The sequence below is a fragment of the Acomys minous genome (assembly GCF_964271855.1).
Source record: "Acomys minous genome assembly, chromosome: 6".
In the NCBI taxonomy this organism is placed as follows: Eukaryota; Metazoa; Chordata; class Mammalia; order Rodentia; family Muridae; genus Acomys; species Acomys minous.
In genome coordinates, this window is record NC_140487.1 from 80,054,287 (window position 1) to 80,072,560 (window position 18,274).

Consider the following 18,274-nt stretch of genomic DNA (forward strand, 5'->3'; position numbering starts at 1 on the left):
TATAGCCACAACTTAGTGCTCACAATAATGAATGGAAACTGTAGCCACGATTAGGAAGACTACTCCTAGAGAAAAGACCATACATGTAGCCCAAAATGCCTGGGCCTCAATCACAATCAATTTTCCCCCTAGTAGAAGAAGCATCACTTAGAAATTAAGAAGTCCACTCGGGAGGCAGAGGCAGGCCTCTGGAGTTCAAGACCAGCCTACAGAGCTAGTTCCAGGACAGCCAGGGCTACACGGAGAAACCCTGTCTCAAAAAAAACCAAAACAAAACAAAAGCTATGGTGGTGCATGCTTTTAATCCTAGCACTCAGGAGGCAGAGGCAGAAGCCTGATGATGGCGTCAGATTCCTGGGACCTGGAATTATTTGAGGTGGCTGCTGTGCATGCTGGGAGCTGAACCCCAGGCCTTCTGCAAGGACAGCTAACTGCAGAGAGCCATCTCTCTAGCCCCAAACCCATAGTGCTTAGTGACTACTGCTGTTGCTTATTGTTACTGCCAGGTGACTGGCTGCAGGTTGGCCTATCAGTGTGCTACAGGGTCTCTCAGTGCTGCAATCCTGTGGGAAGTCTTGACATCAGCTCTTGCCTGCACTCCCAACCTGCTTTGGGCACATTTTTTGGTTTTCGGTTTTATATCTCCACCAGGTTATGAGAAAATTGAAGGGCGAAGAGGGAAGGGGAAAACCGTGCCTGAGCAGCCATGGCAGCCTGTGCCACCTGCACAGATGGCATTGGAGAACAATCGTCCCTCGGCTGATCCACAGCCAAGATACTTCCTGCTCAGGGGCTGGCCCCGCCAACTGCACGGCAGCCTTCTGCCGTGGCCGGGTCAGACTGAGAATGAAATTCCTCTCTGTCCTCTGAGTGGGGGCAGTCACTGGACTGGATCAGGTTACCAGGGATGCTGTTCTTCGGTTTTTGCAGAGGAAAAGAGCTCCCGGAAAGAAGGAAGGAAGGACAATCGCACTCCTTGGGACTGTTTGTTATGTCTGCCGTGGTGGCTGCCAGGGCTCACGTGCAGCAGGCTTGACGCTGAAAAGATGCTTCAGTATGGATGCTCTGGCTGACTTCCAGGGCACTTGTCCTTATCTGTTTCCTTGTGGTCTTCTGCTGTCTCTGTTTTCCTTGGCTGCTTGAGGCGGCCTGCGGTACTCTACCAGATGTTCATGGCGGGTTTTTATGAGTGTGCACGTGCTCTGGTGCTGGGCCAAGAAAACAAGCAGATGCCGATGTCTGCGTTGGCTTGGCTTCTGAAATTTCAATCGCTTTTTATGGTTTTAAGTTTTTAAAAACGAGGGTTTGCACTGTTCTTCAAATCAGTAGGAAGGCTCAAAAAAAAAATTATTGTGCTATCTGCCTGTGTGTGCATGTGGAGGGAAGAAGAGGACTTTGGGGTAAAGGGTCTTGATTTGTTATGTGGGTGCTGGGCTCCAAACTCTAGGCTTCATGTTTGCCCCAGGGAGCACACGTAAGCATAGCTGCTTCGGCAGCTCTGCAGCCCTCAGCAAGTTCCCTTTTCAGTTTCCTCCTTACTTACAAGAAATGGGCGTAGGTATATCGCTGAGAGGTATCTGTGATTCCGTGAGTTGCTTAGAGCCTCCACTGACACTTAGGAGCCAGCACCTGAGACGTTCTCATGTGAGGTTTGCAAAGAGCCATCATATCAAAGAGGCACATTCCATGTCTTTGAAAACAGGTAGTGACGCAGCCATTTCCAGGACGTAAGTGACCAAAGCCCCTTATAGTAGCCTTAATTGTCAGAGCTGAGACTTAAACTCTGCCAGCCAGGCTTTAAGCTGTATGCTCTTTATCATTGCACTAGAGTGAGCGTTTTCTTCATAGCTCCCAGCAGCAAGCGTCCGGGTGATTTAAAATTGCTTTTGCAGTACCAAGGGAGGAAAGCGTGTGCTTGATTCAGCAAGGCTGACTGAAGCTTGGATGCCGACTGTCTGAAAAGACACTTTTGGGGGCTAGGTGCCACAGTGACTTAGGGAGTTTGCCATAGTTTCTACCCCTAAAGGACTTGGGCTTGTTTGTTGGTCTTGTTTATTTTTTTGACACAGGGTCTTATTCTGTAGTCCAAGCTGTCCTCAAACCAGGATGATACTCCTTCCTCAACCTTCTGAGTGATGGAATTGGAGGTGTGAGTCACTCCATGCCCAACCTGACATCGTGTGTGTGTGTGTGTGTGTGTGTGTGTGTGTGTGTGTGTGTGTGTGTTTGTGTGTGTGTGTATGAAGGTGTCTTCAGGAGTGTTTCTTGATTTCTAGCCATCTTTATTGAGGCAGGCCTCTTAGTTGAACCCAGAGCTTACTGATGCAGTCGAGGCTAGCCACATTCTCTGGGGATGTTTTGTTCAGTTATCTGAGCTCTAGAGTTACTGGCCGGCTTCCGGCATCCACTCATTTATGTGGATTCTTGGGATCTGAACACTGAGCCTTACAGTTACCTAATGGCAACCATTTTACCTACTAAAACCCAGCCTTGAGCATCTTTTTTTTTTAAAGTTGGGATCTCAGGTAGCCCTGGCTAGCCTGAGGCTCTATAGTGAAGTGTGTCCTTGAGCTTTTTTTTTGATTGACCCTCTTACAATCACCTTCCAAGCTGGGACTACAGGTGTGTACCACCATGTCTAGTTTGTGTAGTGCTGGGAGACAGAACTCAGGGCTGGCTGGATGCGCCAGGCAAGCGCTCTACTACTGGAGCTACAGATCAATCCTTGGCACACGTCATTTCTGTGTGCTGTAAAGGGGTGGTTGGGGATGAATATGGGTGTCATTTCACAGGTGTAGTTTACCTTGTTTGGTGAGGCAGACTCCCTCACTAGGACCTAGGGCTGGTTCATTAAACTAAGCTGACTAGACCGCAAGCCCCAGGGATCCTCCTTTCTCAGCCCCCAGGTAGCATACGCTACTGTGCTTGAGTTTTTAACGCGAGTGAGCACCACTGAACTTATCTCTACAGGTTGTTATCTGTGGTTCTGTGTGTACTTGGGCGCCAGAAGCCAAGATTTTCTAAGAATATTTTCTTCTGAAGCTTTTACACACACACACACAGACACACACACACTCTGAGCATTTTTTCTCTTTATGACCCCTCCTCCTCTAAGACTATTTAAAGTGCTTTTAGTTTTTCATACAGAGTCTCACATTGTTGGCCTTGGCTGTCCTGGAATTTGCTATGTAGAACAGACTGGCCTTGAACTCAGATCCCCCAGCCTCTGCCTCCCCACTGCTGGAACTAAAGGTGTGTGCCACTATGCCTGGCTTGCATATTTTCTTTAGCACAGTAACATGAAGGATGAACAGTTTATAGGAGGACTCAGTATTTTTCAAGGAAGTACCTGAGTTCTCTGGACAATACTCTGACTATGCATGGGGGAGGAAGAACTTAGTCTCTAGGATCACAAAGCTATGGTGTGGATGATCAGGCCTCGTGTGTGTTGGATTTTTTGCTATTGGTATTTGCAGAAGGGATGCTGCTAAGGGGGGGGGGCAATTTCTTCTAGTTTTGTCCCTTTCACATTGCATCAGGGGCTTTTGGGGTATGCAGCCTTGGAAAGGGATTGGTTCCTTGCCAAGGTTTTTCTTCAGAGACATTGAATGGGCACAGAATGCTTGTCTTTAGTAACCCAGCCAGGCACACCATGAAAAGTTCTGCAAGGTGGACATTTGACTAGCTTGTCTTCTGAGTCCAGTTTGTTCTTACTTAGACAGACAGACAGACAGACAGACAGACAGACAGACACACACACACACACACACACAGAGAGAGTTGTATGTTATTATCTAGCCCAAGAAATAGAAGATTACTGGTACAAAACAGTTCATTTTAAATATCTCCTTTACACCCCTACTCCTGCCAGCCAGTGCCTTGTTTTCTTATAATCTTAATTTCCTGCATTTGTAATATGTAACTCATTGTTAAAATAATTTTGTCTGCTTTTAACTTTTATATAATTATCCAGATTCTTTTTTAAAAAGATTTATTTATTATGTATATAGTGTTTTGCCTGCATGTACACCTGCACACCAGGAGAGGGCACCAGATCTCATTATAGATGGTTGTGAGCCACCATGTGGCTGCTGGGAATTGAACTCCGGACCTTTGGAAGAGCAGCCAGTGGTGCTCTTAATCTTTGAGCTGTCTCTCCAGCCCCACTAGCCAGATTCTGTAGGAAGAAAAACATACACCTTTATATTTAGTAAGATTTTGCCAACAAAAGACAGGTGAGCACTGTATGATTTTTCGGGTGCTGTGACAAAACACCATATCCAAGGAAGCTTGTAGAAGGAAGAGTTTACTTCAGCTTATGGTTCTGTTGAGGTAAGAGCCCGTGGCAGGGAGGCATGGCAGTAAGTATGGGCATGGTGGCAGGCAGCTGGGAGCTCATATCCTCAGCCACAGGCACAAAGCAGAGAGTGAGCTGGAAGCCTGTGTACTTGTAATCCCAGCTCCAGTGACATCACTCCCCATCGATCACACCCCCGTGTATGTGGGATAGTGGTGGCAGTGGCGCATGCTGTGCTGCTCATGGGAGGTCAGAGGACAAACTTGAGGGACTAAGTTCTCTCTACCTTGTGGATCTCAGGCGTCTAACTCAGGTTGTTAAGCTTGGTGGCAGTTAGTTTCGCTGGTGGAGCCATCTTGCCAGTTTTTGTCTTTTTGAGACAGGGTTGCTTTAGATGGCCTGGAACTCATCATGTATACCAGGCTGACCTTGAACTTGCGGCATTCCTCCTGACTTTGCCTCACTCAGCAGTATTAGGGTTACAGGTGTGTGTTACTACAGCTGGTCTTTGTAATTTACTGACTTTTAAGTTTTTGTCCAGTGACAGAAATTGCCATGGCATTTCGCTGTGGAAAGCTTTAAGCTTTGAGACGGGCCAAGTGGTAGGCTGGTGCAGAGCCTGGCATCTGTCACATCCCAGCTCAATGAGTTCTTAGTGGAATCACAGCCATAAGACCAGGAACCATATCCAGTATCACAGCCATAAGACCAGGAACCATATCCAGTCCCAGACAGTACTGGTTTCCTCCCTGCTGCCAGCCTATCACATTTTATTTCCTGAAATTGCTCGTCTTTGGAACGCGTGCCTTCTCTCCAGTGTTTGAGGTAACAGCCCCCCAGTAGTAGATAGGTAGCTGTAGGATGAGCCGCCTGGTGTGCCCCCTAAGCACTGCCTTCCCAAATTCCACAGGAAGAGGCATTGTCTTCTATCTTAGATGTGCTCACAGTGGGCCCTGCATGCTGCCCATTTGCAGCTGGCTACGGTATTCTTGACCAGGGTCTGTTCTTTGCTTCCATGAATGTGGGCAACTGTAAACCCCAAACAGATGTGAGCCAACAAAACTTGGAAGCAGGAGTTTTAGAAGGATTGAGCCACTTTGCCAAAGCTTTGTAAAATTTTTAAGTTTAAAGTTTTTGCCAGGAAAGTGGCACGCACGCATCTCTAATCTCAACACGTGGGAGGTTGGAGCACATTGATTTCAAGTTAGAGGCCACTGTGCACTTAGAGATGCTCCAGCTGGCATCCCCCTCCCCTGTACGTGATAGATACATAGACACATGATAGATAGAAAGATAGATAAATAGAAAGAGAAAGAAAGAAAGTCTATGGAGAGAGAGAGAATGAATGAATGAATGAATGTAAATAAATAAAAGTATATGTATTCACCTTTGGATTCCTTAGGAAGTTGGATCAGCTCTGTAATTCATCTAAACATGGTTTTTCGAGACAGGGTTTCTCTGTGTAGTCTTGGCTGTCCAGGACTCTCTTTGTAGACCAGGCTGGCTTGGAACTCACCGACATCCGCCTGCCTCTGCCTCCCGAGTGCTGGGATTAAAGGTGTGCACCACCACGCCCAGCTTGCAGGGCCAGTTTTTGGGATGGTGTGGATCTCTGTGTGTGGTGTGCTGCGTCAGGGCAGTGGATATGCTGGCTGCCATCCGTCAGAGGGAGCCACAGCTGCCTGGAATAGTTGAGAAAGCACGCTGCACCTGGACCCTTCTCTCAATTACACATTTGAGCGAGAATGCTGGACGGCTCCCCCACAGGGTTATTTTAAGCTTGGTTTGGATCAAGCTGAGGTACCGTGATGAGGGGATCCTCCCTTGCTTCTGCTTCCTGTGTCAAGCCTTTGTCTTTGCTTGAGCCTCTCCCAGCCTCCTTTGCATGCACCATGCCACCCCGTTCCAGTGCCGTAGTGCCTTGTTCTGTGACCTACACCTACTTAGTAGGATGCTCTGCCATGCCATCTTGAAGTTCTTTGTTTTCCATGGAGGGCCTTAACCATACTTTGAGTTTGCACCAGGCCCCTCAATTGAAGAAGCTGGTCTTGGGGTTCAGGGGTGACATTTCCAAGGCTGCTTTAAATACCACCAGAATCACCACCAAATGCCTGTGAGGGCTTGGGGTTCCTCCATATATGTGGAGGGTCCCAAACCCCTGCAGTGTGTTTCCCAGGTGCCTTCTCATCCCCCCCTGCCCCACGCCCTGCCGTGGCCCCCACCCTCGGCCAATGGCTGGGGAAGTAAGATGCTTTGCGATAGTGCACTCATGTGAGGGTCTGGGTTCACCCCCAGCACTGCCAGTATCAACACACCTGTCAGCCATAAATAGTTAGCCACTTGTTTGGGTCATTCTCAGCGTTGTATGTCATAAAATGGAAATTTTATGGTGTATACGTTATGTCAGTGAAGCTGTCAAGTCTAACTTTGGAGGTGAGGGGGAGGACCTTAATGAGGATTTTGGACACATCACACAAACTACTGGGATGTGTTACTTAGCTGTGGATGCCGTTGTTCTCAGGGACATAATAAACTTCCGCCGGGCGTGGTAGTGCACGCCTTTAATCCCAGTACTCGGGAGGCAGAGGCAGGCAGATCGCTGTGAGTTCGAGGCCAGCCTGGTCTACAAAGTGAGTCCAGGACAGCCAAGGCTAACACAGAGAAACCCTGTCTCAAAAAACAAAACAAACAAACAAACAAAAAAACAAATAAACTTCCATGTTGCTATCAGTAAGCTCAAACTGTATCCAAAGTATTACTCACCACATAGTTTATAATTAATAATGCTTACCGAATAAATGTGATTCCTTCAAAATGTGTGTGTCCGTGCACCCATGTGCATACCTGTGCCACAGCACGGGTGTGGCCAGCATCAGTTCTCTCGCCATATTGGTCCTGGGCATCCTCAGGTCATCTGTTGGTTCTGTGTGGCAGCGAGTAACTACCTAACAGAGCCACCTCAGGTTTCCATAGCTACAAATCTTAAGAAGTATATGCTTGCACAGTTTGGGTTGTACTTGTGGTGCATGTTAACAAATGCTCGGGCCTGGGATGCCTTGGACTGTGTTGCAGTTGGTTTCCTTTGAGAACAGGGTCTCTGTAGCCTGGGGAGCCCCCTCCATGTTGCAGCCTTCTTCTTGCCTTAGCCTCCCAATGGCTGTGATTATAGGCACAGTCTATCATATCTGGCTTGGACCTGTGTTTTTATTTATTATTTTATTTTATTCATACTTCTTAGACGTTCTCCTCCAACCCACTATTATTATTCTTAGTTATCTACCTACCTACCTACTTACCTGCCTCCCTGCCTGCCCATCTGCCTGTCCGCCTGCCTGCCCATCTGCCTGCCTGTCCTCCTGCCTGCCTGCCTGCCTGCCTCCCTGCCTGCCCATCTGCCTGCCCGCCTGCCTGCCTGCCTGCCTGTCCGCCTGCCTGCCTGCCCGCCTGCCTGCCTGCCTGCCTGCCTGTCCTCCTGCCTGCCTGCCTGCCTGCCTGCCCGCCTGCCTGCCTGCCTGCCTGTTCGCCTGCCTGCCTCCCTGCCTGTCCGCCTGCCTGCCTGCCCGCCTGCCTGCCTGCCTGCCTGCCTGTCCGCCTGCCTGCCTGCCTGCCTGTTCGCCTGCCTGCCTCCCTGCCTGCCCGCCTGCCTGCCTGCCTGCCTGTCCTCCTGCCTGCCTGCCTGCCTGCCTGTCCGCCTGCCTGCCTGCCCGCCTGCCTGCCTGCCTGCCTGCCTGTCCGCCTGCCTGCCTGCCTGCCCATCTGCCTGCCTGCCCGCCCATCAACCCATCCTCCCCTCTACCCATCCATCATGTATCCTAGTGTGCAGGTGTGTGCCATAGCATGAGTAGAGGTAAGAACAACTTGCTGGAGCCTGTTCTGTCCACCCTGTGGGTTCCAGGGTGTTGAGGTCTCAGGTACTCCGGTTTGGTAGCAGCCACCTTCACCCACTGAGCCATCTCACCTGCATGGGTTTGTGTTTTTTAAGAACTTACGCCTGTGTGAATGTGGCTCTCAGTGGCTCAGATCCCTGCTCAGCAGAGGACTTCATTTTTGTAGCAAGTGTTCAGTTCCTAGAAAAACGCATGTTTCGCTCCATCCTGTGTCTGCCAGTCTCATACAATAGTTTCTATATATGGGAAATTGTTTTTCTCTGAATTACATTTTAATTTATATCCTTTCATGAACTTGGTAGTCCACTAATAATGCCAACTTGCCTTTACAACTGTCACTGCATGCCATCTGCTTATATTGAGGTGCAAGAGAAGAAAACTCTGTGTGTGTGTGTGTGTGTGTGTGTGTGTGTGTGTGTGTGTGTGTGTGTCTGTCTGTCTGTCTGTCTGTCTGTCTGTCTGTGTGATCTTATATAATAGTTTTAAAGTTTTGGAGACAGGTCTTTCTGATGTAGCCTTAATTTAAACTCTTGCTCCTTCCTTGGCCCTCCTGAGTGTTGATCATAGGGGTTGACTGTGATGCCTGCCTATGTGGTATTCCTTGAGACAGGGCCTAACTATGTAGCCCTAACTGGCCTGCAATTTGCTTCTTATTCCCGGATATCTACCTGTCTGTGCTTCCCCAGTGCTGTGATTTCAAAGTCAGGTGCCTCTATGGCCAAGTTTATATGGTCATTGGGATGGCTTTCTCTCTCTGGTCTCTCCGGAAGTGGCCGGTCCTCCCCCAGTCTTCCTGTGCTTCTTTCTAAGCCTTTGTGTCCCACCTCTGTCTCTAATCTTCTTGGCCATTCCTTTTTTTTGTATTTTTACCTGTTATATCTCAAAGACTTGCTTTTTACATTTTCTGTTATTTACCTATCTATCTGTTTACTTGCCTACTTACCTGTTTCATTTTCCAAAATAAGGTTTCTCAATGTAGCCTTGGCTGCCCTGGATTCAACTTTGTAGACCAGTGATCCGCCTGCCTCTGCCTCCCTGAGTGCTGGGATTAAAGGTGTGCACCACCACGCCTGGCAAGAGTTGCTTTTTATAATCTACTAGGCATTTAAAAAGCAACAGTGCCTCATTTGGAAAAAAAAAAAACCCTCAATATTAAGACACTGTAATAGTTGCCTTCTTTCAACATCGCTACGTGTAATGGACGATGGACCAGAAAGCTAAGAGTGCACTAATTTCTCTTCCTCCCATATTTTGGAAAACAGAGGTTGAAGACCAGTTTGCCCTAGAGCTTGCTGTTAGGATGATGTTGAACTTTTCCAACCCTAATCCTAATCCTCCTGTGTGTACCTGAGTGCTGGAACTGCAGACTTGTGCCCACACACCCTTCTTGGAAGCCGCCTTCTTGAATGTTTCTTTTTTCTTTTTTTTTTCTTTTTTATCTCTCTAACAGAGGTTGGTCACGAGGCAAAGCAGTACCTAGAAAAAGGTCTTTTGGTTCCAGATCATGTGATCACACGCCTAATGATGTCAGAGCTGGAGACACGGAGCGCCCAACATTGGCTGTTGGATGGTAAGTGGGTAGTGGCAGGCTGGGTTTCGACACCCTGCATTGCTCTCATAACCTTTTATTAGCTGCTGCTTTCCCTATGAAAGCATTTACTCCAGGGAAGTCTGCTGCCGTTGCCTCAGCGCCATGGTTTCTGTGATGAACTCAAAAGTGGGTGTACTATCTTAAATTAAGAGGTTATTTTTCATTTACTGGGGTTATAAAATTCCAACTATGAGTTTCTTGTTTTTCATTCTACAGATTAGCAGAGATAGGGTGTCTAAAAATCCTATATTGTATCATGTCTAATGCGCCAAACTCTGTATACAAAGAAATGATAACGTATTAAGTAAAAAATGACCACTGCAATTTTAAATTATTTGCATATAAAATCTTTGCAAGCCTTCCCAAAGGTAATTAGCTATTGACAAGTAAATTCTATTCATATAATTTTCTCTAGGACAAATAAAAAAGTGCCACTAATAAAAATTTCACACAGAAAAAAAAAATCCTATATTGACTATATAGGAAACAATTATAAAAGTGGTAGCCTTAGGTCAATGTGAGGGAATCCTTCCTCTCTGCACTTGGGAGGCAGAAGGAGGAGGCTACAGCAATTTGTAAGCCAGCCTGGGCTATTATAGTGAGTTTAGGCCATGGGGTTAGAGTGGGGCTATATGGCACAGTGCAGTGCTGGCTGTATTTATGATCCAGCCATTCCATTCTGAATTTCTACCCAGGGGTGTGTCTTTTTGTTTTGTTTGGTTTTTTTGGGTTTTTTGAGGCAGGATTTCTTTTTTCTTTTTAAAAAATTGTTTCTCTTAATTTGTTATAATTATACCTCAATTGTTATCCCCTTGCTCTTGTCTTCCCGTTCTCATCCTCCCTTCCCGTTTTGCCCTATTCCCCTACCTCTGACACGGGCCCTCCTCTCCTGCTGTCTGCCCTCAGCCTACAAAGCTCTCATCCACATAGCCTGTATCTCCTTCCTCTGTGTGCCCCCAAGGCTGCTCTGCCAAGGAGCAGTGATCAAACCACAAGCACCAGAGTTCCGAGACAGGGTCTCTCTGTATGGCCTTGGCTGTCCTGGACTTGCTCTATAGACCAGGATGGCTTTGATTGAACTCACAGTGATGCCCCTGCCTCTGTGTTCTGGGATTCAAAGCATGCACCACCACACCCAGCCAGGATGAATCTTTCAGGAGGATGTTTACTTGACCCTTTTTTTGGGCAAATAGTTTAAAATTTTGTAGTTTTTTTTTTTTAAGAGTTATTATTTATACAGTCTTCTGTCTGCATGTACATCTGCATGCCAGAAGAGGGCACCAAATCTCACTCTAGATGGTTGTGAGCCACCATGTGGTTGCTGGGAATTGGACCTTTGGAGGAGCAGCCAGTGCTCTTAACCTCTGAGCCACCTCCCTATCCCCCCTAAAATTTTGTTTTTTTAAGGTGCTATACTATCAATCTTAGGAAACCTGTGTAAAGAATGTTTTTAAAAATTAGCTGCAAATACTGTAAGAGAAAACACATTTTATAGTTCTCCAAGGACACAGGGAAGGAAATTGTTTTATTGATTGAAAAAAAGGCTTGGGTTAATTTTTTGTTGATGTTGGGTTTTTTTTTTCCGAGACAAGAGTTTTTCTGTGTAGCCCTGGCTATCCTGGACTCACTTTGTAGACCAGGCTGGCCTCGAACTCAGTGATCGGCCTATCTATGCCTCCCGCGTACTGGGAATAAAGGCGTGCGCCACCGTCACAATGGAGAGGGTTGGGTTAATTTTTTTGGAAAAGGTGAGGAGGGATCTGGAGGATTGCTCAGTGGTTAGGATCACTTGCTGCTCTTGTGGGAGGCTCTGGCTTTGAGCCGGTAACTCCAGTGCCTTTTTGGCTTCCCTGGCACCAGACATGTACATGGTAAACATGCGAACATGCAGGCACACATTCAGACACATCACATATAAATGAGAAGATGATGGTAAACGTGAACATGCAGGCACACATTTAGACACATCACATATAAATGACATGGTACACATGTGAGCATGCGGGCACATATTCAGACACATGAAATATAAATGAGAAGATGATGTCCCCCAGGGATAAACATGGGTTAGAAAAATATGGATTTGAGGGGGAGAGTAGGTACACAGTAAGTGTGCTGAGTCAGCCTAGTGTTTTCTGAGCTTGCAGAGAAAGTCTTTTGATTTGTGCATTGTTGATCAAATTTTATGTCACTGATCAAATAACCAAGAAATATTTTAATGATGAAAGACTTAAACTACTTTTAAAAAATTATTTATTATGTGTACAATGTTCTGCCTGCATGTGTGCCTGCCCACTAGAAGAGGGCACCAGATCTGATTATAGATGGTTGTGAGTCACCGTGTGGTTGCTGAGAGTTAAACTCAGAACCTTTGGGAGAGCAGCCAGTGCTCTTGACCTCTGAGCCATCTCTCTCCGGCTCCCAACTTAAAATACTTTTATTAGCGTAGATTATGAGTTTCATTATGAGATTTTGTATGTAAATATTTTTTTTATTCAATTTACTCCTCATTTGTTGTCCCTGCTGGCCCTCCCCTTTCCCAACCGGACCTCTTTCTGTTTAATTTTGGTTTTGTGTTGCCCCAGTGAGTTTAATTAAGGAACATGGGTGAGGGTTTATTTATAGGAGAGTGGGCAACCAGCGGACGCAGAACTGAAGAAAATGTCTCTCTTCTGGAGTAGTCCCTCTAACCTGCCTGTGAGTCCTCGCAGGGGGGCAGAGCCTTGTGAACCTCTCCAGGGCAGAACGCTGATGGCTGATGGCTGATGGCTGACCACTCGGCCTAGGCGGGCCTTGTGCTCGCCGGGAGTTGAGACGCTCGAAGGCCATGCCGTGCCTGGAAGGTGATGTTTCACCCATTCCTTCCTCTGGCTCCTGGTTCCATTGCTGTGATGACCATGACCAAAAGCAGCTTTGGGAAGGAAGAGTTCATTTGCTTACACTTCTACATCACAGGCCGTCATAGCAGGGAGCCAGGGAAGGAACCTGAAGGCAGCAGCTGATGCAGAGGCCATGGATTTACTTGCATGCTCAGTGTGCTTTCTCATAGCTCCCAGCACCATCAGCCTAGGGGGGTGGGGGGGGGGGAGAGGGGGGAGTGGTACCATCCGCAGTGGCCCTCTGACATCAGTCACCAATGAAGGAAATGATCTACAGGCTTGCCTACAGCACAATTTCCCCTCTATTTGGTTTTTTGAGACAGGGTTTCTCTGTATGGCCTCAGCTGTCCTGAACTCCCTCCGTAGACCAGGCTGGCCTGGAATTTAAAGAGATCTGCCTGCTTCTACCTCCCAAGTGCCAGGATTAAAGGCATATGCCAACACCACCCGGCCTCCAGCCCCGTCTTTTTATTTTATTTTATTATCTATTTATTTATGTATTTATTTTTCCAGCCCAATCTTAATGGGGCAGTTTCTCATTGAGGCTCCTGTTTCTGTTCAGGTGATTCTAGCTTGTGTCAAATTCACACAAAAGTAGCCAGCACATACCCACTATTCACTATTGCATTAGTTGGCATAGTTGCAGGATTCACAGCAGAATGACACTCCTACCCCCGCCCCCAGCCCCTGATACCCTGCACTGGCATTATAGGTGTGCGTTACTTTCTCAAGTATTTTCTGTGTATTTGGGATGAGTTCTAGTTTTGCAGATACTTCTCAGTAATTCCTTTAAACTTTAAGTCCTCTTGTCATGTAAAATTTGTGTACCTTTTAGAGATCATATTTCTATTGAATTCCTTTCAAGAGGTAGCCAATGGGTACTGGGACTTGCCAGACTTGCAGCTGGCTGTGTGTAACCTTAGCCAGGTCACCTTACCTTTTTGTGCATTCGACACATCACGGAAGATAGATTAGGAAGGAGTGACTAGCTGCAAAATGTTTAGGAGAATAACCCTCACATAAAGGCATGGCTGGTGGTGTACAGGGCCTGAAGTGTTGAAGTATAAAGTTCAAAAATAGCTTGAAAAAAATGTGTCCTTGCAGAGTTGCAGAGTCGGTTATGGACTGTTTTATGTCTCTTCTCGTGCTTGCTTTTGTCTTAAGTGTTCTCTCGGGGAAGAGCTGGCACTTTTACATCACAGGCCTGTTTTTAGCGAAGTGCGTCAGTCTCCCAACTGATTTTTTTTTTCATCTTTCTTCCTGAAAACCCATCTGGACATTTTCAGTTTTGATTTTTCCTTCAAAGCTCTGGAGTCCGTCCACTTGGCACGGAGAAGGTGTCAGGACTGCCTGGTCCCCGTGTTCTCCTTCAGACCCCTTCTGTTGCAAGCCACATGCTCATGTTTAGCAGAGGATGTGCTTGTCAGAGTGTGCTAAAGGTGACTGAATGTGTAGAGGCCTGTCTTGAAGGAATTCAGGATGACGGATGACTCATCTTGGTCCATATGGCTTTGGAGAAGCGTTCTGCTAACCGTGGGTGGAAATCAGTGCAGTGGATGCAAGCCAAGGAAACACCAAGAGGGGTGGGGAGACGGTGTGTGTTCTGGCTTGGCCAGCTCCATCCTTGTTTAAAAAAAAAAATGTTCAGCGCCATGTACCTCCACAGCACTTGGGTAAGAAGCACCCATTGTGTGCTATTCTTTCTGAGGTAGAGTCTCACTAGATAGCTCAGACGCCCATGGCAGTATTCCTCCTCAGCCTCCCAAGTGGCTGGCATCACAGATGTCAGCCACCAGGACTGATTGTCACAATATTTTTATTTGTCGCATTGGTCAGCTTTCCCTGCTGTAACACTAACTAAGCTGAGTAGTGTGTGAACAAAAAGTTATAGTTAGTTTGGAGTTGTAGGGGCTGCACTAGTTGTTTTTCTGTTGTTTCATGGAAGGGCAAGTTAAATTTTGTGAGGGCTCCAGAGTCCATAATAACAGGGAAGACATGGCAATAAGCAACTTGAGCAGGAAGCAGAAGGATCACAATGTCAAGAGCAGACAGAGAGCAAGACAGCCAACTGCAGGTGTGTCAGGGCACACACACACACACATACTCATAGAAGTACACACTCACACACACTCATACTCATAGACACACACATATACTCATAGACACACACACACACTCACACACACATGCACACAGAGTCACACACACTCACATATAGACACACATGCACACAGAGTCACACACACACTCACCTACCCAAACAGCATCACCAACTGGGGACCAAGTGTTTGAATGCCTGAGGTGCGGGGAGCAGTTATTCAAATGACAAGCCCAAACAGCCTAGTGAGGGCCCCCTTGACTGCATCCTATGGTGGTTGATTTGTTGCACATGCAAAGAGAGGTTTCCTCTTGTGATTCAGGAAGCCAGAGTGGGTAGGGTGCCTTGCTTCTTGATGATGGACAAGTCTCATGGGAGTTTGCTGGAATCCATGCTAATCCCTTCCAAGAAGGGTCACCCCCTCTAAAAAGTCATATGACTTTTGTCTCCCTAGCCACACATTGTCTCCCTAGCCACCAAGGTTCAGAACGTGACCCTTTGGAAGATGTGTTCAACTCAAATCCAAGTCATAGCAGCAGTTTTTACGGGGAAAAGAAAGAACTCTTGCAGTTTTGAAAATAATTTTTAAGCTTTTTAATTTAAGATAAAGAGAACAAAGGTTTCTTAAACATTTTTCACTGGTGACACCTTTTTGCTTGAGATTTAAAAAAAAAAAGATTTATTTATGATTATTTACACAGCGCTCTGCCTGCATGTCCACCCACAGGATAGAACAGGGCATCAGATCACATTACAGATGGTTGTGAGCCACTATGTGGTTGCTGGGACTTGAACTCAGAACCTCTGGAAGAGTAGTCAGTGCCCTTAACCTCTGAGCCACCTCTCCAGCCCTTTGCTTGAGATTTTATATTGCCTGTGGCATATGAGTATAAAATAGGTATAGAAGGCTTACGAGATTGTTCATCAAGCTAAAATGCTTGACACCAAGGCTAACTACTTGAGTTTGACCCTTTGGACTTAATAGTGGGGAACAGAACTAAAGTCCTTTCAAGTTGTCCTTTGACTACCACAGGTACCCATTCCTGCCCCCTCCATCCTAAACAAACAAACAAATAAAGTAATATAAAATTCTAAAATAGGCACACAGACAAACACTTGCTGGTAATCATCGTTCGTTCGTTCATTCATTCATTCATTCATTCATTCATGACACAGGGTCTATATAGCTTTGACATGCTTGGAGCTTTTTATACCAGGCCAACCTTTTGCCTCTGCCTCTTGAGTGCTAGGATTAAAATACACAGCATTTTTATGTTCCTTACAAGAAACCTTTGTGTATATGGTAAAAAAAAAAAAAAAAAAAATACTGCTGTTTGCTGGTTATGGTGGCACACTTGGCAAGAGGGTCAATTCTATGCCAGCCTTAGATATATGAAAGAAATGATCTTTCTCTCCCCTTCCCTGTTTTGATACAGGGTCTCCTGTAGCTTAGGTTGGCCTTAAACTCACTATACAGCTGAGGGTGACAGAATTCCAGACCTAATAGTCCTACATATGATATCTGCCTGCGGTGTCTCAGGCGCTGGCCTGCAGCATAGTGGTCTGTGCAGTGCAGAGAGCGCAAGCCTTCAGTGAGCTCATAGCCATCTTGGATTCCTTACGTACTTGATTTTGAGATCAGAAACTTTTTTTCTGTTGCCAGATTTTTTGCCACCCCACCATCAGTTAACCTATGGGTCTAGACTCACACTTTAAGAATCTGGAGTTGTATTTTGTTGTGAACAGTACCTGCTCACTGGTTCTTTTCTGGAGAGATGTCTGTTTTTCTATATCCACTTTTGCTTCCAGAAGTCAGGCTGCTTGACTGTACGGCCTTGCTGTGCATGCTTGTTTTCTGGGAGAGTGATCTCAGGCCTGAGACATCCCAGCGAGCCCGCCCACCTACCTGACCCTTAGAAGGAGGTGCATGTGCCAAAACTGAGGGCTTCACCCTGCTCTTGCAGAGTCGTTTTTTAGCAGATTAGACTGGCTTTGACCTCATGCCCTCTGTACTTTCCTTGTCTAGGCCAGCCTCTGAGGAGTGTTGTTCCCCACTGGGCAGCAGCTGTCTGTTGGAAATGAATAATATATTGTTTCATCACATCCTATAGCTAGTGCCCAGAGTATTTTCCTCTTGTCTTTGTGATTGGGTATGATTCTGGGTGCTTGATAGATCAGTTTAGGTGACTGAGAGTCTATGAGTGATTCCATGTATTTAGAAGACTGTTCTGCCTGGTTTGTTTTGGTTTATTTTATTTTTTTGTTTTTTGAGACAGGGTTTCTCTGTGCAGCCTTGGCTGTCCTGGACTCACTTTGTAGACCAGATTGGCCTCAAACTCACAGAGATTCACTTGCCTCTGCCTTCCAGAGTGCTGGGATTACACATGTGCACCACTGCACCCAGCGTGTTCTGCATATGACATCAGTATAGTATGTAGCTGGTTCTGTACTTGGCTGGTGACAGTTGAGGAGAAAGGAAAAGTGCCTTAAGGAGGGAGGGATTATGGCTGGGTGAGCTGGCTTCATAGGTGAAAGTGCTTACCACTCAAAGCCTGATGACCTCAGTGTAATGCCTACAACCCATAATGGACAGAGGGCTGATTCAGAAACGTTGCCCTCTGACTTCCACAGGTGCTACAGCACATGGTGTGAGCACACAAAAACACACGTGCCCACACATAGTGAATAAAAGAGCACACTTAAGCTTTCTGACCACAGCAGGGGTGGGGGACGCCAGCCTGTCAGATGAAGTGGCGCCCATGTTCAGGCACTATGAAAAGCAGCAGGCTTATGTTTAGAATATATCACCACAGTGAAGAGGCACTGCAGGCTTGTAGAAGCAGGAAGCTGCCTGGTCACTTTCATCCACACACATGGAAGGAGGAGAAGGCTACACATCTGTCAAAGTCTGTCCCTGGTGACATACACACTTCCTCCAACAAGGTCCATAACCACCCCAAATAACTTCCAGATGGGGATCAAGGGTTCAAGTACATGAGCCTTTGGGGAACCTTTCTCATGCAAATCCCAGTGATCAGATATTGCTTGTTGGGGTTGGTTGATTTCCATGGTTATTTTTATAGGCAGGTAGCCATGACACTATCCCAAGTGGGCACATCTTTTAGTTTGTATATTAAAATTGATAATATATTTCAGGGGTGGTTTTATTCAAGACAGGGTTTCTCTGTGTAGCCCTGGCTGCCCTAGTACTCACTCTGTAGACAAGACTGGTCTTGAATTCAGAGATCTGCCTGTCTCTGCCTCCTGAGTGCTGGGATTAAATATGTGGTCAGATAATTTTTGCCAAGTCCTTGATTCTACTTTGTTGTTGTAGTATTTGTTTTTCAAGACAAGGTTTCTCTGTGTAGCCTGTGCTATCCTGGGACTCATCTGTAGACCAGACTGGCCTCGAACTCATAGAGACCTGCTTGCCTCTGTCTCCCAAGTACTGGATTAAAGGTGTGTGCCACCATTGTCCAGTTACTTTTTTTGAGTTCTTAAATTTATTTTCTAAGTTTGTGT

At 46.4% G+C, this 18,274-nt stretch overlaps 1 protein-coding gene across 2 annotated transcripts in view; it reads left to right on the top strand.

Annotated features, from left to right (window-relative positions):
- Positions 1-18,274, top strand: part of AK4 (adenylate kinase 4) — a gene marked incomplete at its 3' end in the record, with an annotated part of 53,282 nt that overhangs the window by 22,368 nt on the left and 12,640 nt on the right. For both annotated transcript variants that reach the window (XM_084784436.1, XM_084784435.1), the window contains one exon: positions 9,635-9,754. In XM_084784436.1, the coding sequence (XP_084640562.1) occupies positions 9,635-9,754 (120 nt within the window). The remainder of the gene's footprint in view (positions 1-9,634; positions 9,755-18,274) is intronic.